General features: G+C 45.6%; 2 protein-coding genes across 2 annotated transcripts; one reads left to right on the top strand and one right to left on the bottom strand.

Moving 5' to 3' along the window:
- Position 1: 1 nt before the first annotated feature.
- On the bottom strand, positions 2 to 8,493 carry naxd (NAD(P)HX dehydratase). The gene is made up of 11 exons (XM_062534381.1): positions 7,389 to 8,493; positions 6,550 to 7,068; positions 5,048 to 5,192; positions 4,260 to 4,305; positions 3,266 to 3,354; positions 2,797 to 2,905; positions 2,575 to 2,625; positions 2,368 to 2,472; positions 2,033 to 2,153; positions 1,694 to 1,814; positions 2 to 354 (listed from the first exon to the last, which is right to left on the bottom strand). The coding sequence occupies exons 1-11, from the start codon at positions 7,882 to 7,884 to the stop codon at positions 204 to 206; spliced, it is 1,953 nt and encodes a 650-aa protein (XP_062390365.1). The 5' UTR covers positions 7,885 to 8,493; the 3' UTR covers positions 2 to 203.
- Positions 8,494 to 9,172: 679 nt separating this feature from the next.
- Positions 9,173 to 16,547, top strand: rab20 (RAB20, member RAS oncogene family). Its single transcript, XM_062534386.1, has 2 exons — positions 9,173 to 9,690; positions 15,204 to 16,547. Exons 1-2 carry the CDS (start codon positions 9,501 to 9,503, stop codon positions 15,779 to 15,781), a joined length of 768 nt encoding a protein of 255 aa, XP_062390370.1. The 5' UTR covers positions 9,173 to 9,500; the 3' UTR covers positions 15,782 to 16,547.
- The last annotated feature ends 513 nt before the right edge of the window (positions 16,548 to 17,060 follow it).

Here is a 17,060-nt window from a genome sequence, read left to right on the forward strand (position 1 = left end):
CTTCAGAGTTGACGGGAGAGACTTTAATGTAGTGAAGGAGGAAGCAAGTGTGCTTAGGACAGAACCTGTTGTCTTGAGAATGCGGAAGATCAGGTTTCTTTACACAATGTCTAGTTTAACCACCAGGGGGTTGGAACTCCACAATGTTGGTTTGTTTGTTTGTTTGTCTCTTTACGGGCGAGAGTGCATCTCCACCACGTGTCTCAGCTCTCGAACAGCTTCTTGAAGGCCGTGCTGATCTCCTGGATCATGTCGGTGGTGGTGGTGGAGCGGCCGTGCTTGTGGAAGGCCTGCCGGTTGCACTGCCTGGTCAGGGAGGCGGCGCCAAACGCGGCCACCAGAGACGGGTTCACGCTGAGGAAGAGGGCAGAGAGGAAGACCACGGTCAAACGCTACAGCGGTACTCTAGCTAAGTCACTCCACGAGACATGACGTGGGGTTTTTTTCTAATACCACTTTCAAGCAAATGACCAGGGTCTGGACCAGCCAAGTCTGGACCAGTCAACATGGGTTTTTCCCAGGTTGCGGCGATACAAGTAAAACTGTTGAATTAACAATTCACACTGAAACGGACACAGGTCAGACCTTGGTCCAACCCACCTTTGACTGGCGTCAAAAACAACAAAGGGGTATCAAACTCGTTGAGTAAGATGCTACGACCGCCCAACCATCACAACATAAACACTTTCTCCATGCTGTGATGTACAGTACATCACTTGCATTTGTCTATCCATGGGATTGAATGTCACTGTAACCTGTGTTCATTGGGTGTGTTACACTCTTAAAAAAAGGGTTCTTAGGGTGCTTTATAGAACCATGCAGCCTTTCAAAAGCCCTTAGAGGATCCTTTGATGTACCCTTCAAAAATGGTTTAAAGAACCTTTTAGAAGTGCCATATATGAGGCATGCAATAGAACCATTAGGGGTCTACAGTATATAGCACCCTTTTCTTCTGACAGTGTAGGTGTGGACTTGTTGTGAGCATAAGACTGAACTACTGGTCCTGATCCTAGCTGTTGTGGAGGCTGTGCTCAACACTGTAAGTGATGCACTCAAAATGGTTTAAAGGACCATTTAGAGGTTCTATGTAGCACCTTTTTTCATCTGAGAGTGTAGGTGTGGGCTTGTTGTGAGCAGTAGATTGAACTACTGGTCCTGATCCTAGCTGTGCTCAGCACTGTAAGTGATATGTTATCTCAACACGGCGGCTCTTAGCAGCACAAACAGCGTCGCGCTGCTGCGCCAAAGCAGGATGTTTGAATTTTACACCCCGTTGCTTTTGTTCTGAGTACACAAATGCTGTTCAGGTCACTTTATTTCCCCCTTTTCTGTGCCACACACACACACACACACACACACACACACACACACACACAGACACACACATACACACACACACGCTCAACGCAATCGCTCATAATCTGGTCACATAACACTCGCACACACATATGCACGCACGCACGCACGTTTCCACAAAGTGATTGAAAGGTCTATTATATTTTAAAAACATATTTAGGACAGGTGAGGATGTTGATAAAAAGATTTGATCGTGACATTTATCTCTATAGATACATCTAATCTTATCAGATAACATTACTGACAGAAGTCAACAACAGATTCACACACATATCCACACACACACATTCTCACACACACACACACATCCACACACACACACACACGGGTGAGTTACCTCTTGGTGGCGTCTGTGGAGGTGCTGTAGGCCCAGTGGGCGAAGGCCCCCAGTGAGCCCGAGAGCAGGTCCCCCTGCCCCCCACAGCGGCGGCCACTGCCCTCCTGGGAGCACGTCAGCACTGGACGCCAGGGATGGACAGAGGTCAGTCAGGGGCAGTGCCTCAAGATACTAGTTCATAGTGACTGTGCTAAATGCATTGTAAAAAGTCCTGATGACTAAGCTGTGCAGCTCTGTGAGTACGTTGAGTGTGTGTGTGTGTGTGTGTGTGTGTGTGTAAGGGGGAGGGCATGCTGTGCACTGTGCACACAGTCCTGTTGGCTACAGTCGGTCACTTACCCATGTTGCCGTCGGTGATGAGGTCCTCCTCCCCCTTCAGCACCACAGTGAGGTTGCCCATGGCGATGCTGAGCTGCTGGGCATTCCGGTGATGGTCAGTGCTGTCCAGAGGCTCCTGGTGCTGACAGGGGAAACACACACACACACACAAATTAATAAATACGACCTGTGCTCTGAATAAAATCGAGTCAACAGTGTGCGGTAGAGCGAATATGTTCCTGCAATCTGCATGCACCATGCTGAGCGTGGACCTTTGCTTTATTTGATACATGAATAACCAAGTTTGAGTGACTTGATTGCATGAGTCACCACCTCTTTCTAGCATTGTTTCTCACCATGGCCTCGTAGAGCCGGCTGAATTCCATGTGGTTGGGGGTCAGGATGCCTTTCTGATAGCCCTGGATAACCGATGGCTGCTTTGCCACCAACCAAAGACCGTCCTGTGACACACACACACACACACACACAGACACTTAGCTAAATTATCCACAAGAAATGGCTCAATGCATGTGCTTGTAGTAAAGAGAGCATTCAGTACTCACTGCATCAATGACAATGGGAATGTCTCTGGCCTTGGATTTCTCGATAACATCCTGTTGGTAATGACACGAGAACATTAGATTGACAAGCACTGCGTGAATCACTGCTTGACATAGTGTAGTATATGCTCTGTCAGATGTGCAGATAAAGCTAGCACCCTGTGTGTGTGTGTGTGTGTGTGTGTGTGTGTGTGTGTGTGTGTGTGTAAAAGTGAGATCTCTCACCTTTGCCGTCTTCAGCAGGAGTTCCTCTCTGCCTAATCCGGGCCCCACCACCAGGGTGTGTAGCCGCGGCAGCCATTTCTCAATCTCCTCCACCGCGTTGGGGCTGTCCCTACAACGCCCACCGTACACACACACACACACACACACACACACACACACACAGACAGAACAACAACATTCATAACCTACATCCGCGTCTACGCCCACCCATCAGTTCCCCCCACCAAAACACTCGCAGCAACACAAGAGGATTAACTGATTTGTTATTTTTCCCCCCAGACAGTTAATCCATGAAGCCAAGCCGGTCCTCTCTGTATAAATCAGTTTATCTGGACTCGATATACATGGTGCAAATGGGGGTTATGGATTAGTTTGACAACTTCAGTGAAACACTTGAAACAGCACAGAACAAATGGAACAAAAGGATTTTTTTTTTCAAATGGAGAGAGCGAGAGGGAGAGAGACTCACAGCACAGGGTGGACTATGAGCTCGGGGCTGTAGGACTTGATGACGGTAGCTGCGTCTTTGGTGCAGAAGACATGGGAAAGGTCCGCTCCCTGAAGAGAGGAAGAGGAGATGTGTTAAAACAGACACATCATAATTAGGCTGTCACCATAACCAAACGTTTTCGACCTATCAGACACTATATGAAAGTATTGTCAATAACTTTTGAAGACCTCAATATTGCTCAACCATTGAGTTTACCTTCCCATCATTGGTTTTCATCATATTTGTTGCAAATGTAAAAATCCTAAAATATAACCCAAGTTACCTAAACCTGTCTTGTATAGTGCTTACTCATTAGTTTACTCCTTTTACTGTTGGGGAAGTCTCTCAGCAACACAAGCTGTATCTCTGAATTGCGGTGTTAGAAATAGTATCTCTACGTGCGCATCATGCAAATCTACAGCAAAAGTTCTTTGTAACCGCTTTACTTCTCTATGTCAGCTGCAAATAGTGATACCTATCTTGTTGCAGGTAATCTAATAAACCATAATTCATGATGCATGAAATAAAAGAACTTCCCGTTTTATCTGTCAGTCTCCCTCTCCCATAGTTTTTAATACCTGTAAGCAAACACCCCAAAATCAATATTTGCATGCTTATTGCAGATTATGCAGTCTCTTGACTGGTGCCAGCGGTTGACAATTTGCATGCACAGTTAATAAGCTCTAACAAATTGCCTCTGCTTTTACGAGTAACTTAAGTTAATCTGAAACATCATCGTCTCTTCAGATTTTCTGAACTAGGAACTGCAGGTGGAGAGAGCATGGAGGTGGAGTTGTATATTGTGCCTTTACAGTAACATTAGCCTATGACAAACACTACTGTTTATTGCAAGGTTTTCTGCGACAAACTCATTTCCAACAAACCAAAAAAATATTGTGACAGGCCTAATCACAACTCACAAAGTCTCCCATAACACGACCCATCCCTTCACATCACTCAAAGGAATACTTACTACTTTTAGTGCTGAGATGGCTGCAAAGTATGGTGCGCCAGTGTACCTACAACAATAGAAAAAACGTTAAGAAAACGCTGCCTTGAGTGAATGTATGGCAGATGATGCTGAAAACGTGATAATCAAACAGAAATGAGAACCACACCAGCGCTAAGTTTTCGAACTTTGAAAGTTCCTAACTTGTTCGATATGCATTAGCTACAGGGATAAGATGTGTGGGAAAGAATGTAAAGCCAATTTGACCATGCAGTCAAGTTATCCAACTGGTGTCAGAGAGCTTCATGCAGAACCTAATGTGACCCATCATTCAGAGATTATTTATATTAAGTTCCACTTTTCTGCTGCCTTGGAAATCTAGAGTTCTCGTGAGAGCCCAATTTGAATTTGCTCAGTGAGTCACTCTCATAACCCATGCCGTTGGAGCCGAGCTGCACCAGGCACATCGGACTATTTGATAAAGGCGGACCAGAGGCAAGCTAAACAGACGACGACAGCGCTGTTTTACGGACTGTTAAGGTCATGAGTCAGTAAACACTGGTTGTACTGTTATCCAATTGTGTGCAGTGATATTTTCAAATGCATGCTTGGTGCCACCCGTCCAGTTGGGCCATTTCTATTACTCATAGCCAGACCCTAAATCTTTCTAGATCTTTCTGGATTTCCAGGCAACTTGTCTGCTGCATTATTTGTGCTTTCTCTTTTGATCATATCTTGTAGAGTTGTGTGATATGTCTAGTGTGAGTGTATCTTCAACAAACAAATGCTTGTGGGCCTTGGCCCTCACTTACTCCTGGCAGCCTCCAATGATGCCGATGCGTCCGTCTTGGCCCTTGTGCTTTTTGGACGTCAGAGGGGGGATGATTTTCTTCACCAGCTGAAGGGTGTTCTCCATGTTGTGCGCAGAACCGCCCAGGGAAAAGGACCGTTCTATGACTGCGAACAGAGCACAAGAAGAAACGTCAATGTTTCACACCGGCACAAACGGCTCTTTGATTCCATAAGAGAGCAGATAAGTCAGCCTAAAATGGCTATGTATTGGCTATTATATTCCAAAAGCGACCCTGTAAAAGTCGTTCCTCCATCATATGATGTGCAGTTACGTCAGAATTAAGGAAGCAGTTCTTGTGCTTATTACACATATTAAGTGCGTCTTTACAGACACAGCAAGAATCTAGGTCACTTCTCCACACACCATGTAAAAGAAAACTGAGTAAACTGTATGTATTGATGTATATACACTCACTACCAACATAATGTCCACTAAAACAAACAAACAACGCACACCTGTATACTCAATCCACGGCTCCGCAGACTTGAAAGCACTAACTATGATGCCGACTGACCACTGAGATGCCTTGTTTTGCCTTTGCATGGCAAAAAAAAAGTTTCACTGTGCACACCTCAACGATCACACACCATCAACTAGCATGTAGGCTTCATTCTGCTGCTTGTGCTGATATACAGGTGTCGAAACTAAATGACAGACAGTGATAAGCAAAAAGTGTAAGTGAAAAAAGACAGTGATAATAATAACAATCTATTTCTGTACTACTGTATTTAAATACTCATGCACTGTCAGGCCTGGGTCTTTTGGAAGAAAGAAAGGGGCTGAGGAGAAAAAGGCAAAACTACATAATGAGATCCAGTCATCCAGAGGGAGAAGTTCTTACTACCAGGATTGTATTAAGGGAATATCTGACGATATCTCACACTATGCTTCTTGGCAGCAGAATCATTCTGTGTGAAATCACTCTGTTTGCTCTTTGCTCCGAATCTACGCCCCTTAATTAAATCAATGGCCACGCACTTCAAACTTGAATTTCTCAAGTAATACTAAGAAGAAAAATCTTACAGGTGCCAGTTTTGGAAACTAAAAATTATGCAGAGAACTTTGAAAACATCTGAGATGGTGCAGCAACCACTTTTCTGGATTCTGTCTGATCTGACCAAACAGGAATACCACAGCCAATAGATACACAGCCAATCAGAGCAACCCCTATACTCGGTGGCTCCAGCGTCAATTCAACATGTTGAATCAGTAGCAAACTGACTGAGGCCTGTCGGACTCGGCGGTGTCGTGCACACTACACTGACTGAAGCTACAGACACTTCTCGACCTGCCTGACGATATTAGACGTAAGACCATCGGCCAGGTCTGCCCTTGCCTTAAGAACCATGGATCGGGTCAGACCAACCTCCCACCCCCAACGAGGAGAGAGTAAGAGAGAGTGACAGAGTGTGAGAGTGTGGGAGAGATATTAAGACCCCCGGGGACCCCTTTCCAGCAGACCTGGGACAGACTCCAGCCCGTGGTCTGTTAGGTGGTGCCCAAGCGGGGACAACGTGCCGCGCTGATGCTGATGTTGCTGCTGCTGTTGGCGCGCGTGCTGAGTGCGAATCTGCGACCACGACGACGACGCGGGGGCCACGTGAACGGATGTGTGCGCGGGGGAGGGCGCCGATTGCATGGGGGTCGCCGTCGAGACGTTAGCCGATGCCGCCGCCGCCGCTGCTGCTCCGCCTCGGCCGCTGCCTCCGGCCATGCCGCCGAATATCTGCCCGAGCACGTGGAGCATGTGGAGCTCGCGGGCGTGTTCGGCCTCGCGCCGCCGCTCCTCCTGCTGCAGACGCTGCTCCTCCATCTTGTAGAAGTTGTCCTCGGCGTCGGCGCTCTGCTCCAGGAAGCGTTCGAGGAGCTTGTCCAGGGGCAGGCTGGCCAAGCGCTTCCTGCCTCGCCGCGAGGGCCGGCACGAGGAGGACGTGGACGGGGCAGTTCTGGGCTGGGAGTTGATGGGTTTCACTGGAACACCTGAAACACAGTGGGAATAACAAGGTGGTGGTTGTAATTTTGGGTTGAGTTTGGGAAACTTTGCCTAACACTCAATATGACAGTCAGTCACACACTAATCTGAGAGCTGACACTTTGACTAATGCAAAACTAAAACAGGATATTTTGTTGAGCTCCATTTCCAAGAATGAATGAATAGTACACAGCAAAATGTTGGTCACTGGGGCCTAATACACCCTCCACAACAGCAGCCACTTGTCAGTCACAGATAGTGGCACATATCTTAAGAGTAGTAAGTGAATGACAACACTAAGTGAATGTGTAGTGCAAGAATAACTTACTTCCAACTGTCACGGGTATGGTGTAGGACGGGTACTCGATCTTCACAGGATGCTCTGTATAATCAATGGCGCTCGGCATGTAGGAATCCGACGACTGCTCCGTCCCCTCTCCCTCCTCTTCTGTTCCATCCATCATCTCGTCTCCAACGGCAACGCTGTCAATCATGTCCTGCGGGTCCACGGTTGGACGACTACCCAATATCCTCTCCATCTCCTCGTAAAACTTGCACAGCTTGCGATACTGTCCGTTGTTTTTCTTGAAAGCATCTTTCGCCTGATAGTATTGCCTTTTCAGGCTCTTGACGCGTATCCTGCACTGGTCCGGAGTCCTATCGTAGCCCATGTCTCCTAGGCGGCTGGCTACGTCTCTGTAAACATGACTGTTTCTGAAGTTGCCATCCAGCGCAGTTTGCACGTCCTGCTCCCCCCAAATATTTAGCAATGCTCTGGTCTCAGAATCCGACCACAGAAATCCCCGCGTTGGATTCACCAGCATACTTCACAGAATTCCAGAAATCTCTTGAATCCGTAATTGGTCTTCCACGACAACGACGATATGGTAGAACAAATGCCCCGCTATTGATTTTTGCAATTCATTGCATCAACACTAGCTAGCTCACACTTGCTAGTTAGCTAAAGATAAATCCCGTTCCGAACAAAACACCCTAACGTGGACGTTCTTGAAAGGTGGACTGCTCATAGCTGCTCACTTACAATGCCATACTCACATTGACCCAGTGACAAGCTTGTGTCTGCGTATATTTTCGCACTGGAGACAAACTCTGAACATTTGACGCGGGTATCCTAGCTCGCTTGCTTCGCTGCCCTAAACTCCACTACGGGGTCCTCAGAAACGTCACCAACATGGTGCACTTCGTCATCGTACGAAAACATGTCCGCTGAAATCTAATCTGAAATTAATATAAGCAATTCTGATAAACAATAGTAAGCTTTTACTTGTCAAACTCACACTCATTCCATTTGAGAATGATTTATCATCACAACTAAACGGAAATATGATGTTAAGATATAACATTAAAGATGTGCATGATATGTCTGCCAATAATAACATAGGAGTACAGAATGCATGTTCATGTTTGCTGATCCAGTTCAGGTTGACTGTCATACCTTCATCACCCTGATAGACCCATTTTAAAGCCACTGCAAGGGCTACAGTAACGATGCAGATGAGTGACACTCCATAATACATCGCCTGACGCCTGTTCAGAGCTCACAGGAGGATTAAAGAAACACCAAGGGTCGCGACAGTATGTTCTTACCTCGAGATCGAGGGTAGTTTGAAATACCAGCGAGCAAAGAGAATACACGTTTGTATGTCATGGGTGAGCTTTATGGCAGGAAGCTAACCCTGCAACACTGAAATTCATCCAATGCTATGGGCGTGATTCAACCAATCAGAATGCGTGACGGAGCCCATGACTTGCAAATGTTGTCCGGTCAAGAACTCTTGAAATAAACTTCAACAAGTAGGCTAACCAAAAACAGACAAATGTTTAGTGTATGAACTATGATGAAAATGTTTACTTAAATCCATCCAAACCTAAATAAATAAATAATTACTCCATACCTTGGCCACTTCTGTTAACTTAAACTAGGTGAAACGGTGTCACAACATTAATGCAGTTTCCAGTGTTAGAAAGGTGCTGATGGAATGCTCCTCTGATGTGCGGAGTAGTTTCATATCTTTTACTGTCTATGAGTAGTTTACAGGTGATTTGTTTAGCCCCTCCTTTATGAAACACAAGTTCCTGTTTCGTCACGCCTGGCAGCTCAAGAGTAGTGACATGTAGAACACGGACCACGACCAATTGCAAAGTCGTGCGTGCTTGTGATGATGACTAATTAGTCACTCTACCTCTCTAGACATTTTGTTTCGAGGCTAAAAGTAACCCCTTCTCGGATAGTTGTTTTAAGTTATAGCCTAGCTTGTTATCGGGTTTGTGAGAACAGACCTCCGGTCATGTGTTCTTCAACAAGTCGCTTAAAAAGCTCGGTTCTCTATCGTGGATCAAGCTGTTTTTAAATGAGAATTACGAATAGTCTTCAGCTTGTTGACCTCTCGCCTCTGAAGAGCGAGCCGTGCCAAAGATCATGCCTGAGCCAGCGAAGATGAGAAAACCCGACGTGAAAGTCGTGATATTGGGTGACATGAACGTTGGAAAAACTTCGCTGCTTCATCGGTACACAGAGAGAAAATTTAAAGACACTATCAGCACCGTTGGTGGAGCCTTCTTCTTGAAACAATGGGGACCTTACAACATCTCTATCTGGGATACCGCTGGTAAACTCTCTCCTTAATTGTACAAACTTACTTGTAGAGTAGGCCAGTAAGACGGGCCTATGATATTCCACATTTGTAGTAGGTCTACGTATTCTTTGTTAAACAAAATGTGTTCGGTTTATGACTGTATGCTGCCTATGTTGTTTTTTGTTGTGGGTGGCTTAGCCTACCTGTTGAGTAGATTTCCCATAGGCCTCGTGAGTTGCTCAAGTGAGCGCCGAGTTTTTACTTAACTTTTCCCCAATGGAATGTCAAGAATTGTATTTTTAATGGATCAGCTCTACAGTGTCCTTGCATGGCTTTAGAAAAACTGCTCATTTCATGCTCACTCAGGTTACTTACAGGTTAACTACCTGTCCACTGCTTATTAACTTCAAAATCACTGAACTTCATGAACTTCAAACCTGTTGTAGCTAGGCCTAGTAGCCTACATTTGAATGAAAATAAATAGGCCTACATGAGGATGAATGTTGAACACATTGTTTTTGCACAGAGCAATATCATTTCACTGGCGTTCATCAGACTGATCGAATTGTAATCCACGAGAGAGTTGAAGTGTTGCATTTATTGCAAGTGTTGGTCAGGTGATAGCCTATCTGGTGTTAAACATTCGATATTATGTTTTCAAAAGACTAGATAGGCATGGACAGGGAAAAGCTGAGATGTCAAAAGGTCTGCCTGGCCGTAACCTGAGAAATTCCTCAATTTGCCATAATCCAAGTTCCTGTTTTTGTCAGTGTAAGACCATATACTGTGATTGTCACATACACACCACTGGCAATGCAAATCACCACATTGATGGACCTTGTGGAAATGTATCAAACTGACAACCTTAGTAGTCTCTTCTTTAAGGCAGGCATTTTTCAAACTTCAGAAACCTTGAGCTCTCACCCTTATTACTCACCCTTACTTGTTGACAACAAAAGTGCAGGCCTGTCTTTACCCCCTCTACAGTGTCATAACCTTTGGGAAGTCAATTTGTTTTTATTTTCCGTGGTGCTGTGTGATCGTCAGCAACTATGAGCATGATCCAGACCCCCCCCCCCCCCCCCCCCCCCCTCAGGGCCAGTGTCTGACCTCGTTCTGCTGTGTGCATGCAACAACACACCATCAGCCAAAGCCATTGAACCTGGGCAAACATTAACAGGAGTCTTATTTATTAGTTCACCACAGGACCAGCATGTTGTAGGTCACCCAGTTGTGTGATTACACGACACACACACACACACACACACACACACACACACACACACAGGCTTCACTGAGGCCTGCTTACAAGTAAAGCAAGACAAGGAGAGAGACTATGTGGCCGTTGGGCGGTTGGACTGTTGTTGATGTGCATTAAAAAAGTCAAACAGAAAAACTTGAGTCGCCCGGACTGTCTTCTTTCTGGTCTCAAATGGTAGGAGTCACAGAGGTTAAACTGGGGCCCTGGTGTGATCTGGGACGTTGACCTAGCCGACATGATGCGTGAGAGAGCATAGGTAGCTTGATGCCCAGACAGTTCACTCCTTGCCAAGAGACAGGAAACTTTGGACTTTTGGGTGTTTTTGTCCAGATAAAATCCCTCTGTTCCTCTTTGTTTATTGGCCAAGGCCTGTGCATCTTAGATATGTCTCAGAGTTGTACAGCCCAAAGGATGAGTTCTAAGGTAGCACATTTAGCTGAGGCAAGACTAGAAGAACTTTGCCTGCTGAACTACACACCACACATTTTTGATTGTATTGGGATGTAAAGTGCCAGTATCAGTTAGCATGAAATGTAATGTAGATGTGCTCTTCCCTTCGCAAGTATGGGCTTCAGTCTGAGTTCAACTAGGCTGAAGATCAAGTAGTAGTAGTAGTTATTGCTCATGCTGATAAATTGTGATTTACAATCACATTTCTTTTAAGATTGAACATTAGTATGGGAAGGCTGCACTTTGTTTCTACTGCACAAGAGGCATGATCAATGGGCATCGTTCAAATGACACCGAGTCCTTCAACCAATCAGACCAACGATCCGGTGCTTCTTTTGGATAAGCTAGTTTCTGATTAGTGCCAAAGGTTCTGGCAGGGAACAGAGGAGATAGATGTGCAGGTTTCCAGCCTGAGCTGCCAGGCGGAATCCAAATTCGCCGGAAGTTCAGGCAGAGTTCACCCAGCCTAGTAATGTGAAGCCTAGTACTAGGGTGGATATTTTAAACAGGGAGTGATGTCACCATGAAATTACGTGTCGTCGTCTTCTTCGTCATTTCCAACTGGTGCTGGTGGGTTGTCCACATGTGAGCAACATCAGTGATGACTGTGCAACCAGAAAACCCATGCAAGAGTATTTTGGTTTCTGTTCTTCTTAAGCAAAACGGAATAGAGAGGCACGAGGTTGAACAGAGGCCCGAGTGTGATTGTGCAATCGTCACTGTGAAGTCTCAAATTGTGTCATCTCTTTATTCATATTTGATCATGACACATGGGATTATTTCACAGAGGCCTTGTGCTTTAGGAGAAAGAAGGTTACCTCATTCACAAATGCTGTTTTCCAAAAACAAATGCTTGTGTCCAACATCTTTTCCCCAAAGATGTTCATCACTTGTAAAGCAAGGTAAAGGAGTATGGTGTGTCTCTTATTCACCGTGACTTGCAATATTGGACAGCATGGATCTAACATGTCTCATGGGTTCTCCTTGTGTCAGACCCGTGGTCATGCTTTTGGCCTGCCATCGTCTGGAGTGCCAATGACTGACTTTTTTTTCTTCTTTCTACTCCATCACTTCCTGTGGAATTGTTAGATGTTCAGTGCAAAGGCTGAAAACAGAATGCGGTTCGTTCTAAAGAAAAACATTTATTTTTCTGTTCCGGTTCCAGTGCTCTAAGCCTTTCTTCTGAATGCTAACCACTTAGAGTATTAGGCATTTTGCCTAATATGAAATCTTCAAGATTAATATTTAAAGAAAGGTTAATTGGAACGATAAATATTGATATTCACTGGTTTATCTAGAAATAAAACTGAAAATAGCATTTTCACTCTGGTACAAGTGAAATTGGTCTTGTTCCCGTTTTTGGTTTAAGTTCATCCACAACTTGTTCTTTGACCAGTTTCTAATTCCTGGTCCAGTGGCTGAAGCGATGTCATCATCACCGGGTCACATGCTGCTGCAGGCCAGGCAGCCTGAGCGGCCGCACGTATGTGTAGGAAATGGCTGTCCAGCACGGACTACTTCTGTTTGGATAAGGGGGTGGTGTTTAGTGTGGGTGTAGTGTAGGGAGGGGGTGAGATTGTTCTTTCTGCTATTTCTCATGTCCTGTTTTCTGTGTGTGTGTGTGTTCGATGTCTGTGCACAGAAAAAAGGTGCCTACACAGCAGTTTTCTGCCCCGGTTTAACCACAATGTGTCTTAATCAGCCTCCAACGCTACACCTTTTACCCATACTTAACTTTGAACTGGGAGGAACACACACACACACACACACACACACACACACACACACACACACACACACACACACACTATCACTTAACTTTGAACTGGGAGGAAACCACACACACACACACTCACTCACTCACACACACACACACACACTATCAGATTTCAAAATAAAAACGGACTCAAACAAAGAGGCTCAGAAAGCCCTAAAACGTCCTTTGATCCCCCCCCCCTCCCTGTTGAAATAGAACTCAAAGTGCTCCCTCCGTTTCGAAAGTCTTTTAAACTCCTCCAGAGAGCCTTGCTGTTTTTCAGGCTGTTTGAGGTTGAGTCGAGTCAAGTCTTCTCTGTGGCCATACTTTGTGGCTGAGGTGGTTGTGGGGCGTCTAAAGGAACAAAGCACTCTCCTCACACGTCCACTGCACTGGCACAAAGGCCCTCAGAGCGGACAGTGGCGTGGCCAAACCCACGGCTCACATACTTCCCCTTGACAATGACCTCCTGTGTTCAAACACATTTGGCAGCTTTCACTGACTGGGTCCACCTGTGGATTTTGTGTGTGTGGGTGTGGGTTGGGGGTTTGTTGCTGTAGGCCAGACCCCGATAGTATGTTGTTTATCTGACGTCAGAAGTGTGTAAATGAGATTTCCAACAGGCGGTTTGAGTGGGAGCTGAAGGGCGTGCTCATGTGTGCATCTACTCTGAGCTTTAGTAGTACTTACCTCTCCAGTGGCTCATTTCTCAACTGCCGCTGTTGTGGTGTTTCGTTTCGACATGTTCAGGACAGGTACAGAATGTGAGTTTTGTATGTGTGTGTGTGTGTGTGTGTGTGTGTTCCCTCGTTACGTCTGTGTACCTAGAAGACTTTGACCATGTTTATCACAGATCTGATGCCCAAAGTGGAGGAGCTTCATCATGTGGTTTTTCACTTTTTAAACATTTCAAAAGTGTGTTTTTTTTTACATTCTAACTAGATTCCTTTCCACAACAATTCAAGGTTCTAAAATTCTATGTTGAATTCAGAGCCATATAGATACATACATATATCTCTCTACGGCTCAGGTTGAATTCAGTGATCCCAGATATCCTTTGGAGTGCTATTTTCCAACGATCCCGTCACACTGGTGTGATGGTACACCTTTAAACCACTCTGTTGTGTTTGTGTCCTTTAGGTTATTACCTCCACCAAGGAGGTTATATTTTCATCAGGGACCGGTGTTTGTTTGTCTGTTTGTTTGTTTGTCTGTCTGTTTGTCTGTTTGTTAGCAAGATAGCTCAAAAAGTAATGGATGGATTTTGATGAAATTTTCAGGGAAGGTCAGAAATGACCCAAGGAAGAAACGATAAAAGAGATTCGTAACACCGTCGGGATTCCGGAGCCGTTTATGTTTTTCGCTTAGTGGTGTAATGGCATGGTATGGCCACGTGGTGGCGATCTGAATTAGGTTCAAATGTATGACAACCTAGGAAGAACAATACAGGCGGAGGGCTGCGCTCTCTGAGTGCTTTTCTAGTTTTAATAGGTGCCTCTCATGCAGCGTTTATACGTCCTCCCTCGCTCCTCGATGCCTCGATCCTCACTGATCTACATAAAGAATGATGGGGGGGAAACAATGGGATAGTCTATCCAGTGTTAGTTATAGATCAGTGGGAACGCCCATCGAGGATCGAGCATCGAGGATCGAGGAGGCATGATGAGAGGCACCCATAGTATGGCCTCTCCTGACCCTCCTCTTGCAATGGAGGAAGTAAAACTGGATATGTGCGTAAAACTGGATGTGTGAAAAAAGCTTTATTTTTAGATGGTGCTATTTAATCTGTAACCTTAACTTCCTGTATTGTTTTAGATTACAGTATTTTGCGCGGTTTGGAGCAAATTGTATTTTTGTGAAAGTATACAGTAATTTCCGGTGTATTAGCCGTATTGTATATAAGCCGCAGGACAGTGTTTTATACAAGTTAAAAGAAGCAAAATTTTTTAATACCATATTAATTGCCCCAGTCTATTAACCTCATAGCTGTAGAAATTGTGCGAACTCAATGTATAAGCTGTGGCTAATAATTGGGAAATGACGGTAAAGTATGAATCTCCTCTCTGTCTCCCCCTGCAGGCCGAGAGCAGTTCCACGGCCTGGGCTCCATGTACTGCCGTGGCGCCGCGGCGGTCATCCTCACGTACGACGTCACCAACTGGCAGAGCCTGGCCGAGCTGGAGGACCGCTTCCTGTCCCTCACCGACACGGCCAACGCCGACTGCATCTTCGCCATCGTGGGCAACAAGGCCGACCTGACGGAGTCTGGCGCCCCCGTTGCCGGGCCCGAGGACGGCCAGGGACAGCAGGAGGGTGCGGGGACTGAACACCAGCCTGACGGAGGTGGAGGTGGGGTTGGCGTTGGCAGCGGAAGTGTGTCCCTGGTCCCGAAGCAGGTGAGCCAGGAGGACGCGTTGGCGCTGTATGCCCGCGTGCTCCGCTACAAGGGTCTGGAGGGCGAGACGTGCCCGCCCGCCGAGCGCCTGTGCTTCGAGACCAGCGCCAAGACGGGCTACCAGGTGGACGAGCTCTTCGAGACCATCTTCGACATGGTGCTGCCCTCTATCCTGAAGAAGAGGAGCCAGGGCGAGCCGTCCACCGTGGACCTGGAGGACTGCCGGGTCGCCAAGACCACCAAGGGCGGCTGCTGCGCGTGATTGGATGGGGGAGGGATGGTCGGATGGTCCTGCAGGGTCAGGTGACCTCTTCGGTCCCCTATGAGAGAAAGCTGTTTGGCGCACTATTGAGAGGGTTGTTGAAGCTGCCAATTCGCTCAGTCCAAAGACCAGTTTGTTTTGGGGGACGCTGATAATCTGTGCATGTCTGAGTCGATGAAAGGACTGAGGACTATGGTTTGAGGTGGCCCCCCCTCCTTTGGAAACTAAACTGGCCTACACCCTCCCGTTTCATGCGGATTCGTATTCAAAGGCTATTCAAACAATCAACAGGACAAGTTGAAAACTCCAAACAAAAGTCTGCGTGACTAGCAGACATAGAGTCAAAAGTGCACATTTGTGAGGTTGATTTTTTTGCCTTAAAGACAGTACTGTGTGTGTGTGTGTGTGTGTGTGTGTGTGTGTATGGGGAGCAGCATTTAGTGACATACTGCGAATCAGTCACTGAAATACTTTTCTTGTTGAATGTTAACGGACTGAGGGGCAGTTGCTAAAAGCACTTAAAGGGCAGATGTGGAAATCTTTACCCCTTCGTCTGCAATGACACTGAACATGCTTTCCGTTTGCAAGGAAGCTTTTTTTGTAAAATAAATAATAAAAAATACACAATCAGTGTTAAGTGATTATGCTTGAATAAAACAAAATCATGTTTTATCAATTCATGTAAGGCATCACAGGAAATTGCATATATAAGATTATTTTTTCTAAGTATGTGTGTATACAAATAAATATTTCACTGTTTCTATCATTGATCGTCATGAATGAGTTACTAGCTTCCCACATAATGAGTTCCTACTTCCTAGCTTTCCCGCTGGCAATTAATTGAAGTCCATTGCTATATTCTTAGTGCATCTCATCTTCTAAAGATAATATAATTGACTCCTGAACCCATAAATGGGCACTATATTTTAAGCATTGTAGTTTTCTTTTAAATATACTGTATGCAAGGTTAGAAAGAAAGCATGCCTTTCATTTTCGTTGTACTGTACATGTGTTCATAATGTTTCATCAGGTCCCTTTCCACAGGTGTATAAAATCAAGCACCTTGATTATCAATGCAGACTGCATGGTGCTTGATTAATACACCTGTGCAAAGGGACCTGATGAAACCCATGAATAGGTCCGCTGGCTTGTTGAAATGCGAGTGCAGGAAAGCTTTTCGTTGCTTTTCATCCTTTGACTGCAGACATTGCTGTGCACTAACTGCACTCAGAACCACAATGGCCTTATGGGTCCATGAAGTGACGAGTGTTAAGATTGC

This window comes from Sardina pilchardus, chromosome 4 (assembly GCF_963854185.1).
Source record: "Sardina pilchardus chromosome 4, fSarPil1.1, whole genome shotgun sequence".
NCBI lineage: Eukaryota > Metazoa > Chordata > Actinopteri > Clupeiformes > Clupeidae > Sardina > Sardina pilchardus.

Bases quoted from the DNA above. Each gene is read 5' to 3' on its own strand.
- naxd (XM_062534381.1), bottom strand. From the start codon at position 7,884: ATGCTGGTGAATCCAACGCGGGGATTTCTGTGGTCGGATTCTGAGACC. The intron at 7,069-7,388 runs GTAAGTTATTCT...ACTGTGTTTCAG, and splicing joins CATACCCGTGACAGTTGGAA to GTGTTCCAGTGAAACCCATC. The intron at 2,626-2,796 runs GTGAGAGATCTC...CATTACCAACAG, and splicing joins TCCTGCTGAAGACGGCAAAG to GATGTTATCGAGAAATCCAA.
- rab20 (XM_062534386.1), top strand. From the start codon at position 9,501: ATGCCTGAGCCAGCGAAGATGAGAAAACCCGACGTGAAAGTCGTGATA. The intron at 9,691-15,203 runs GTAAACTCTCTC...CTCCCCCTGCAG, and splicing joins CTCTATCTGGGATACCGCTG to GCCGAGAGCAGTTCCACGGC.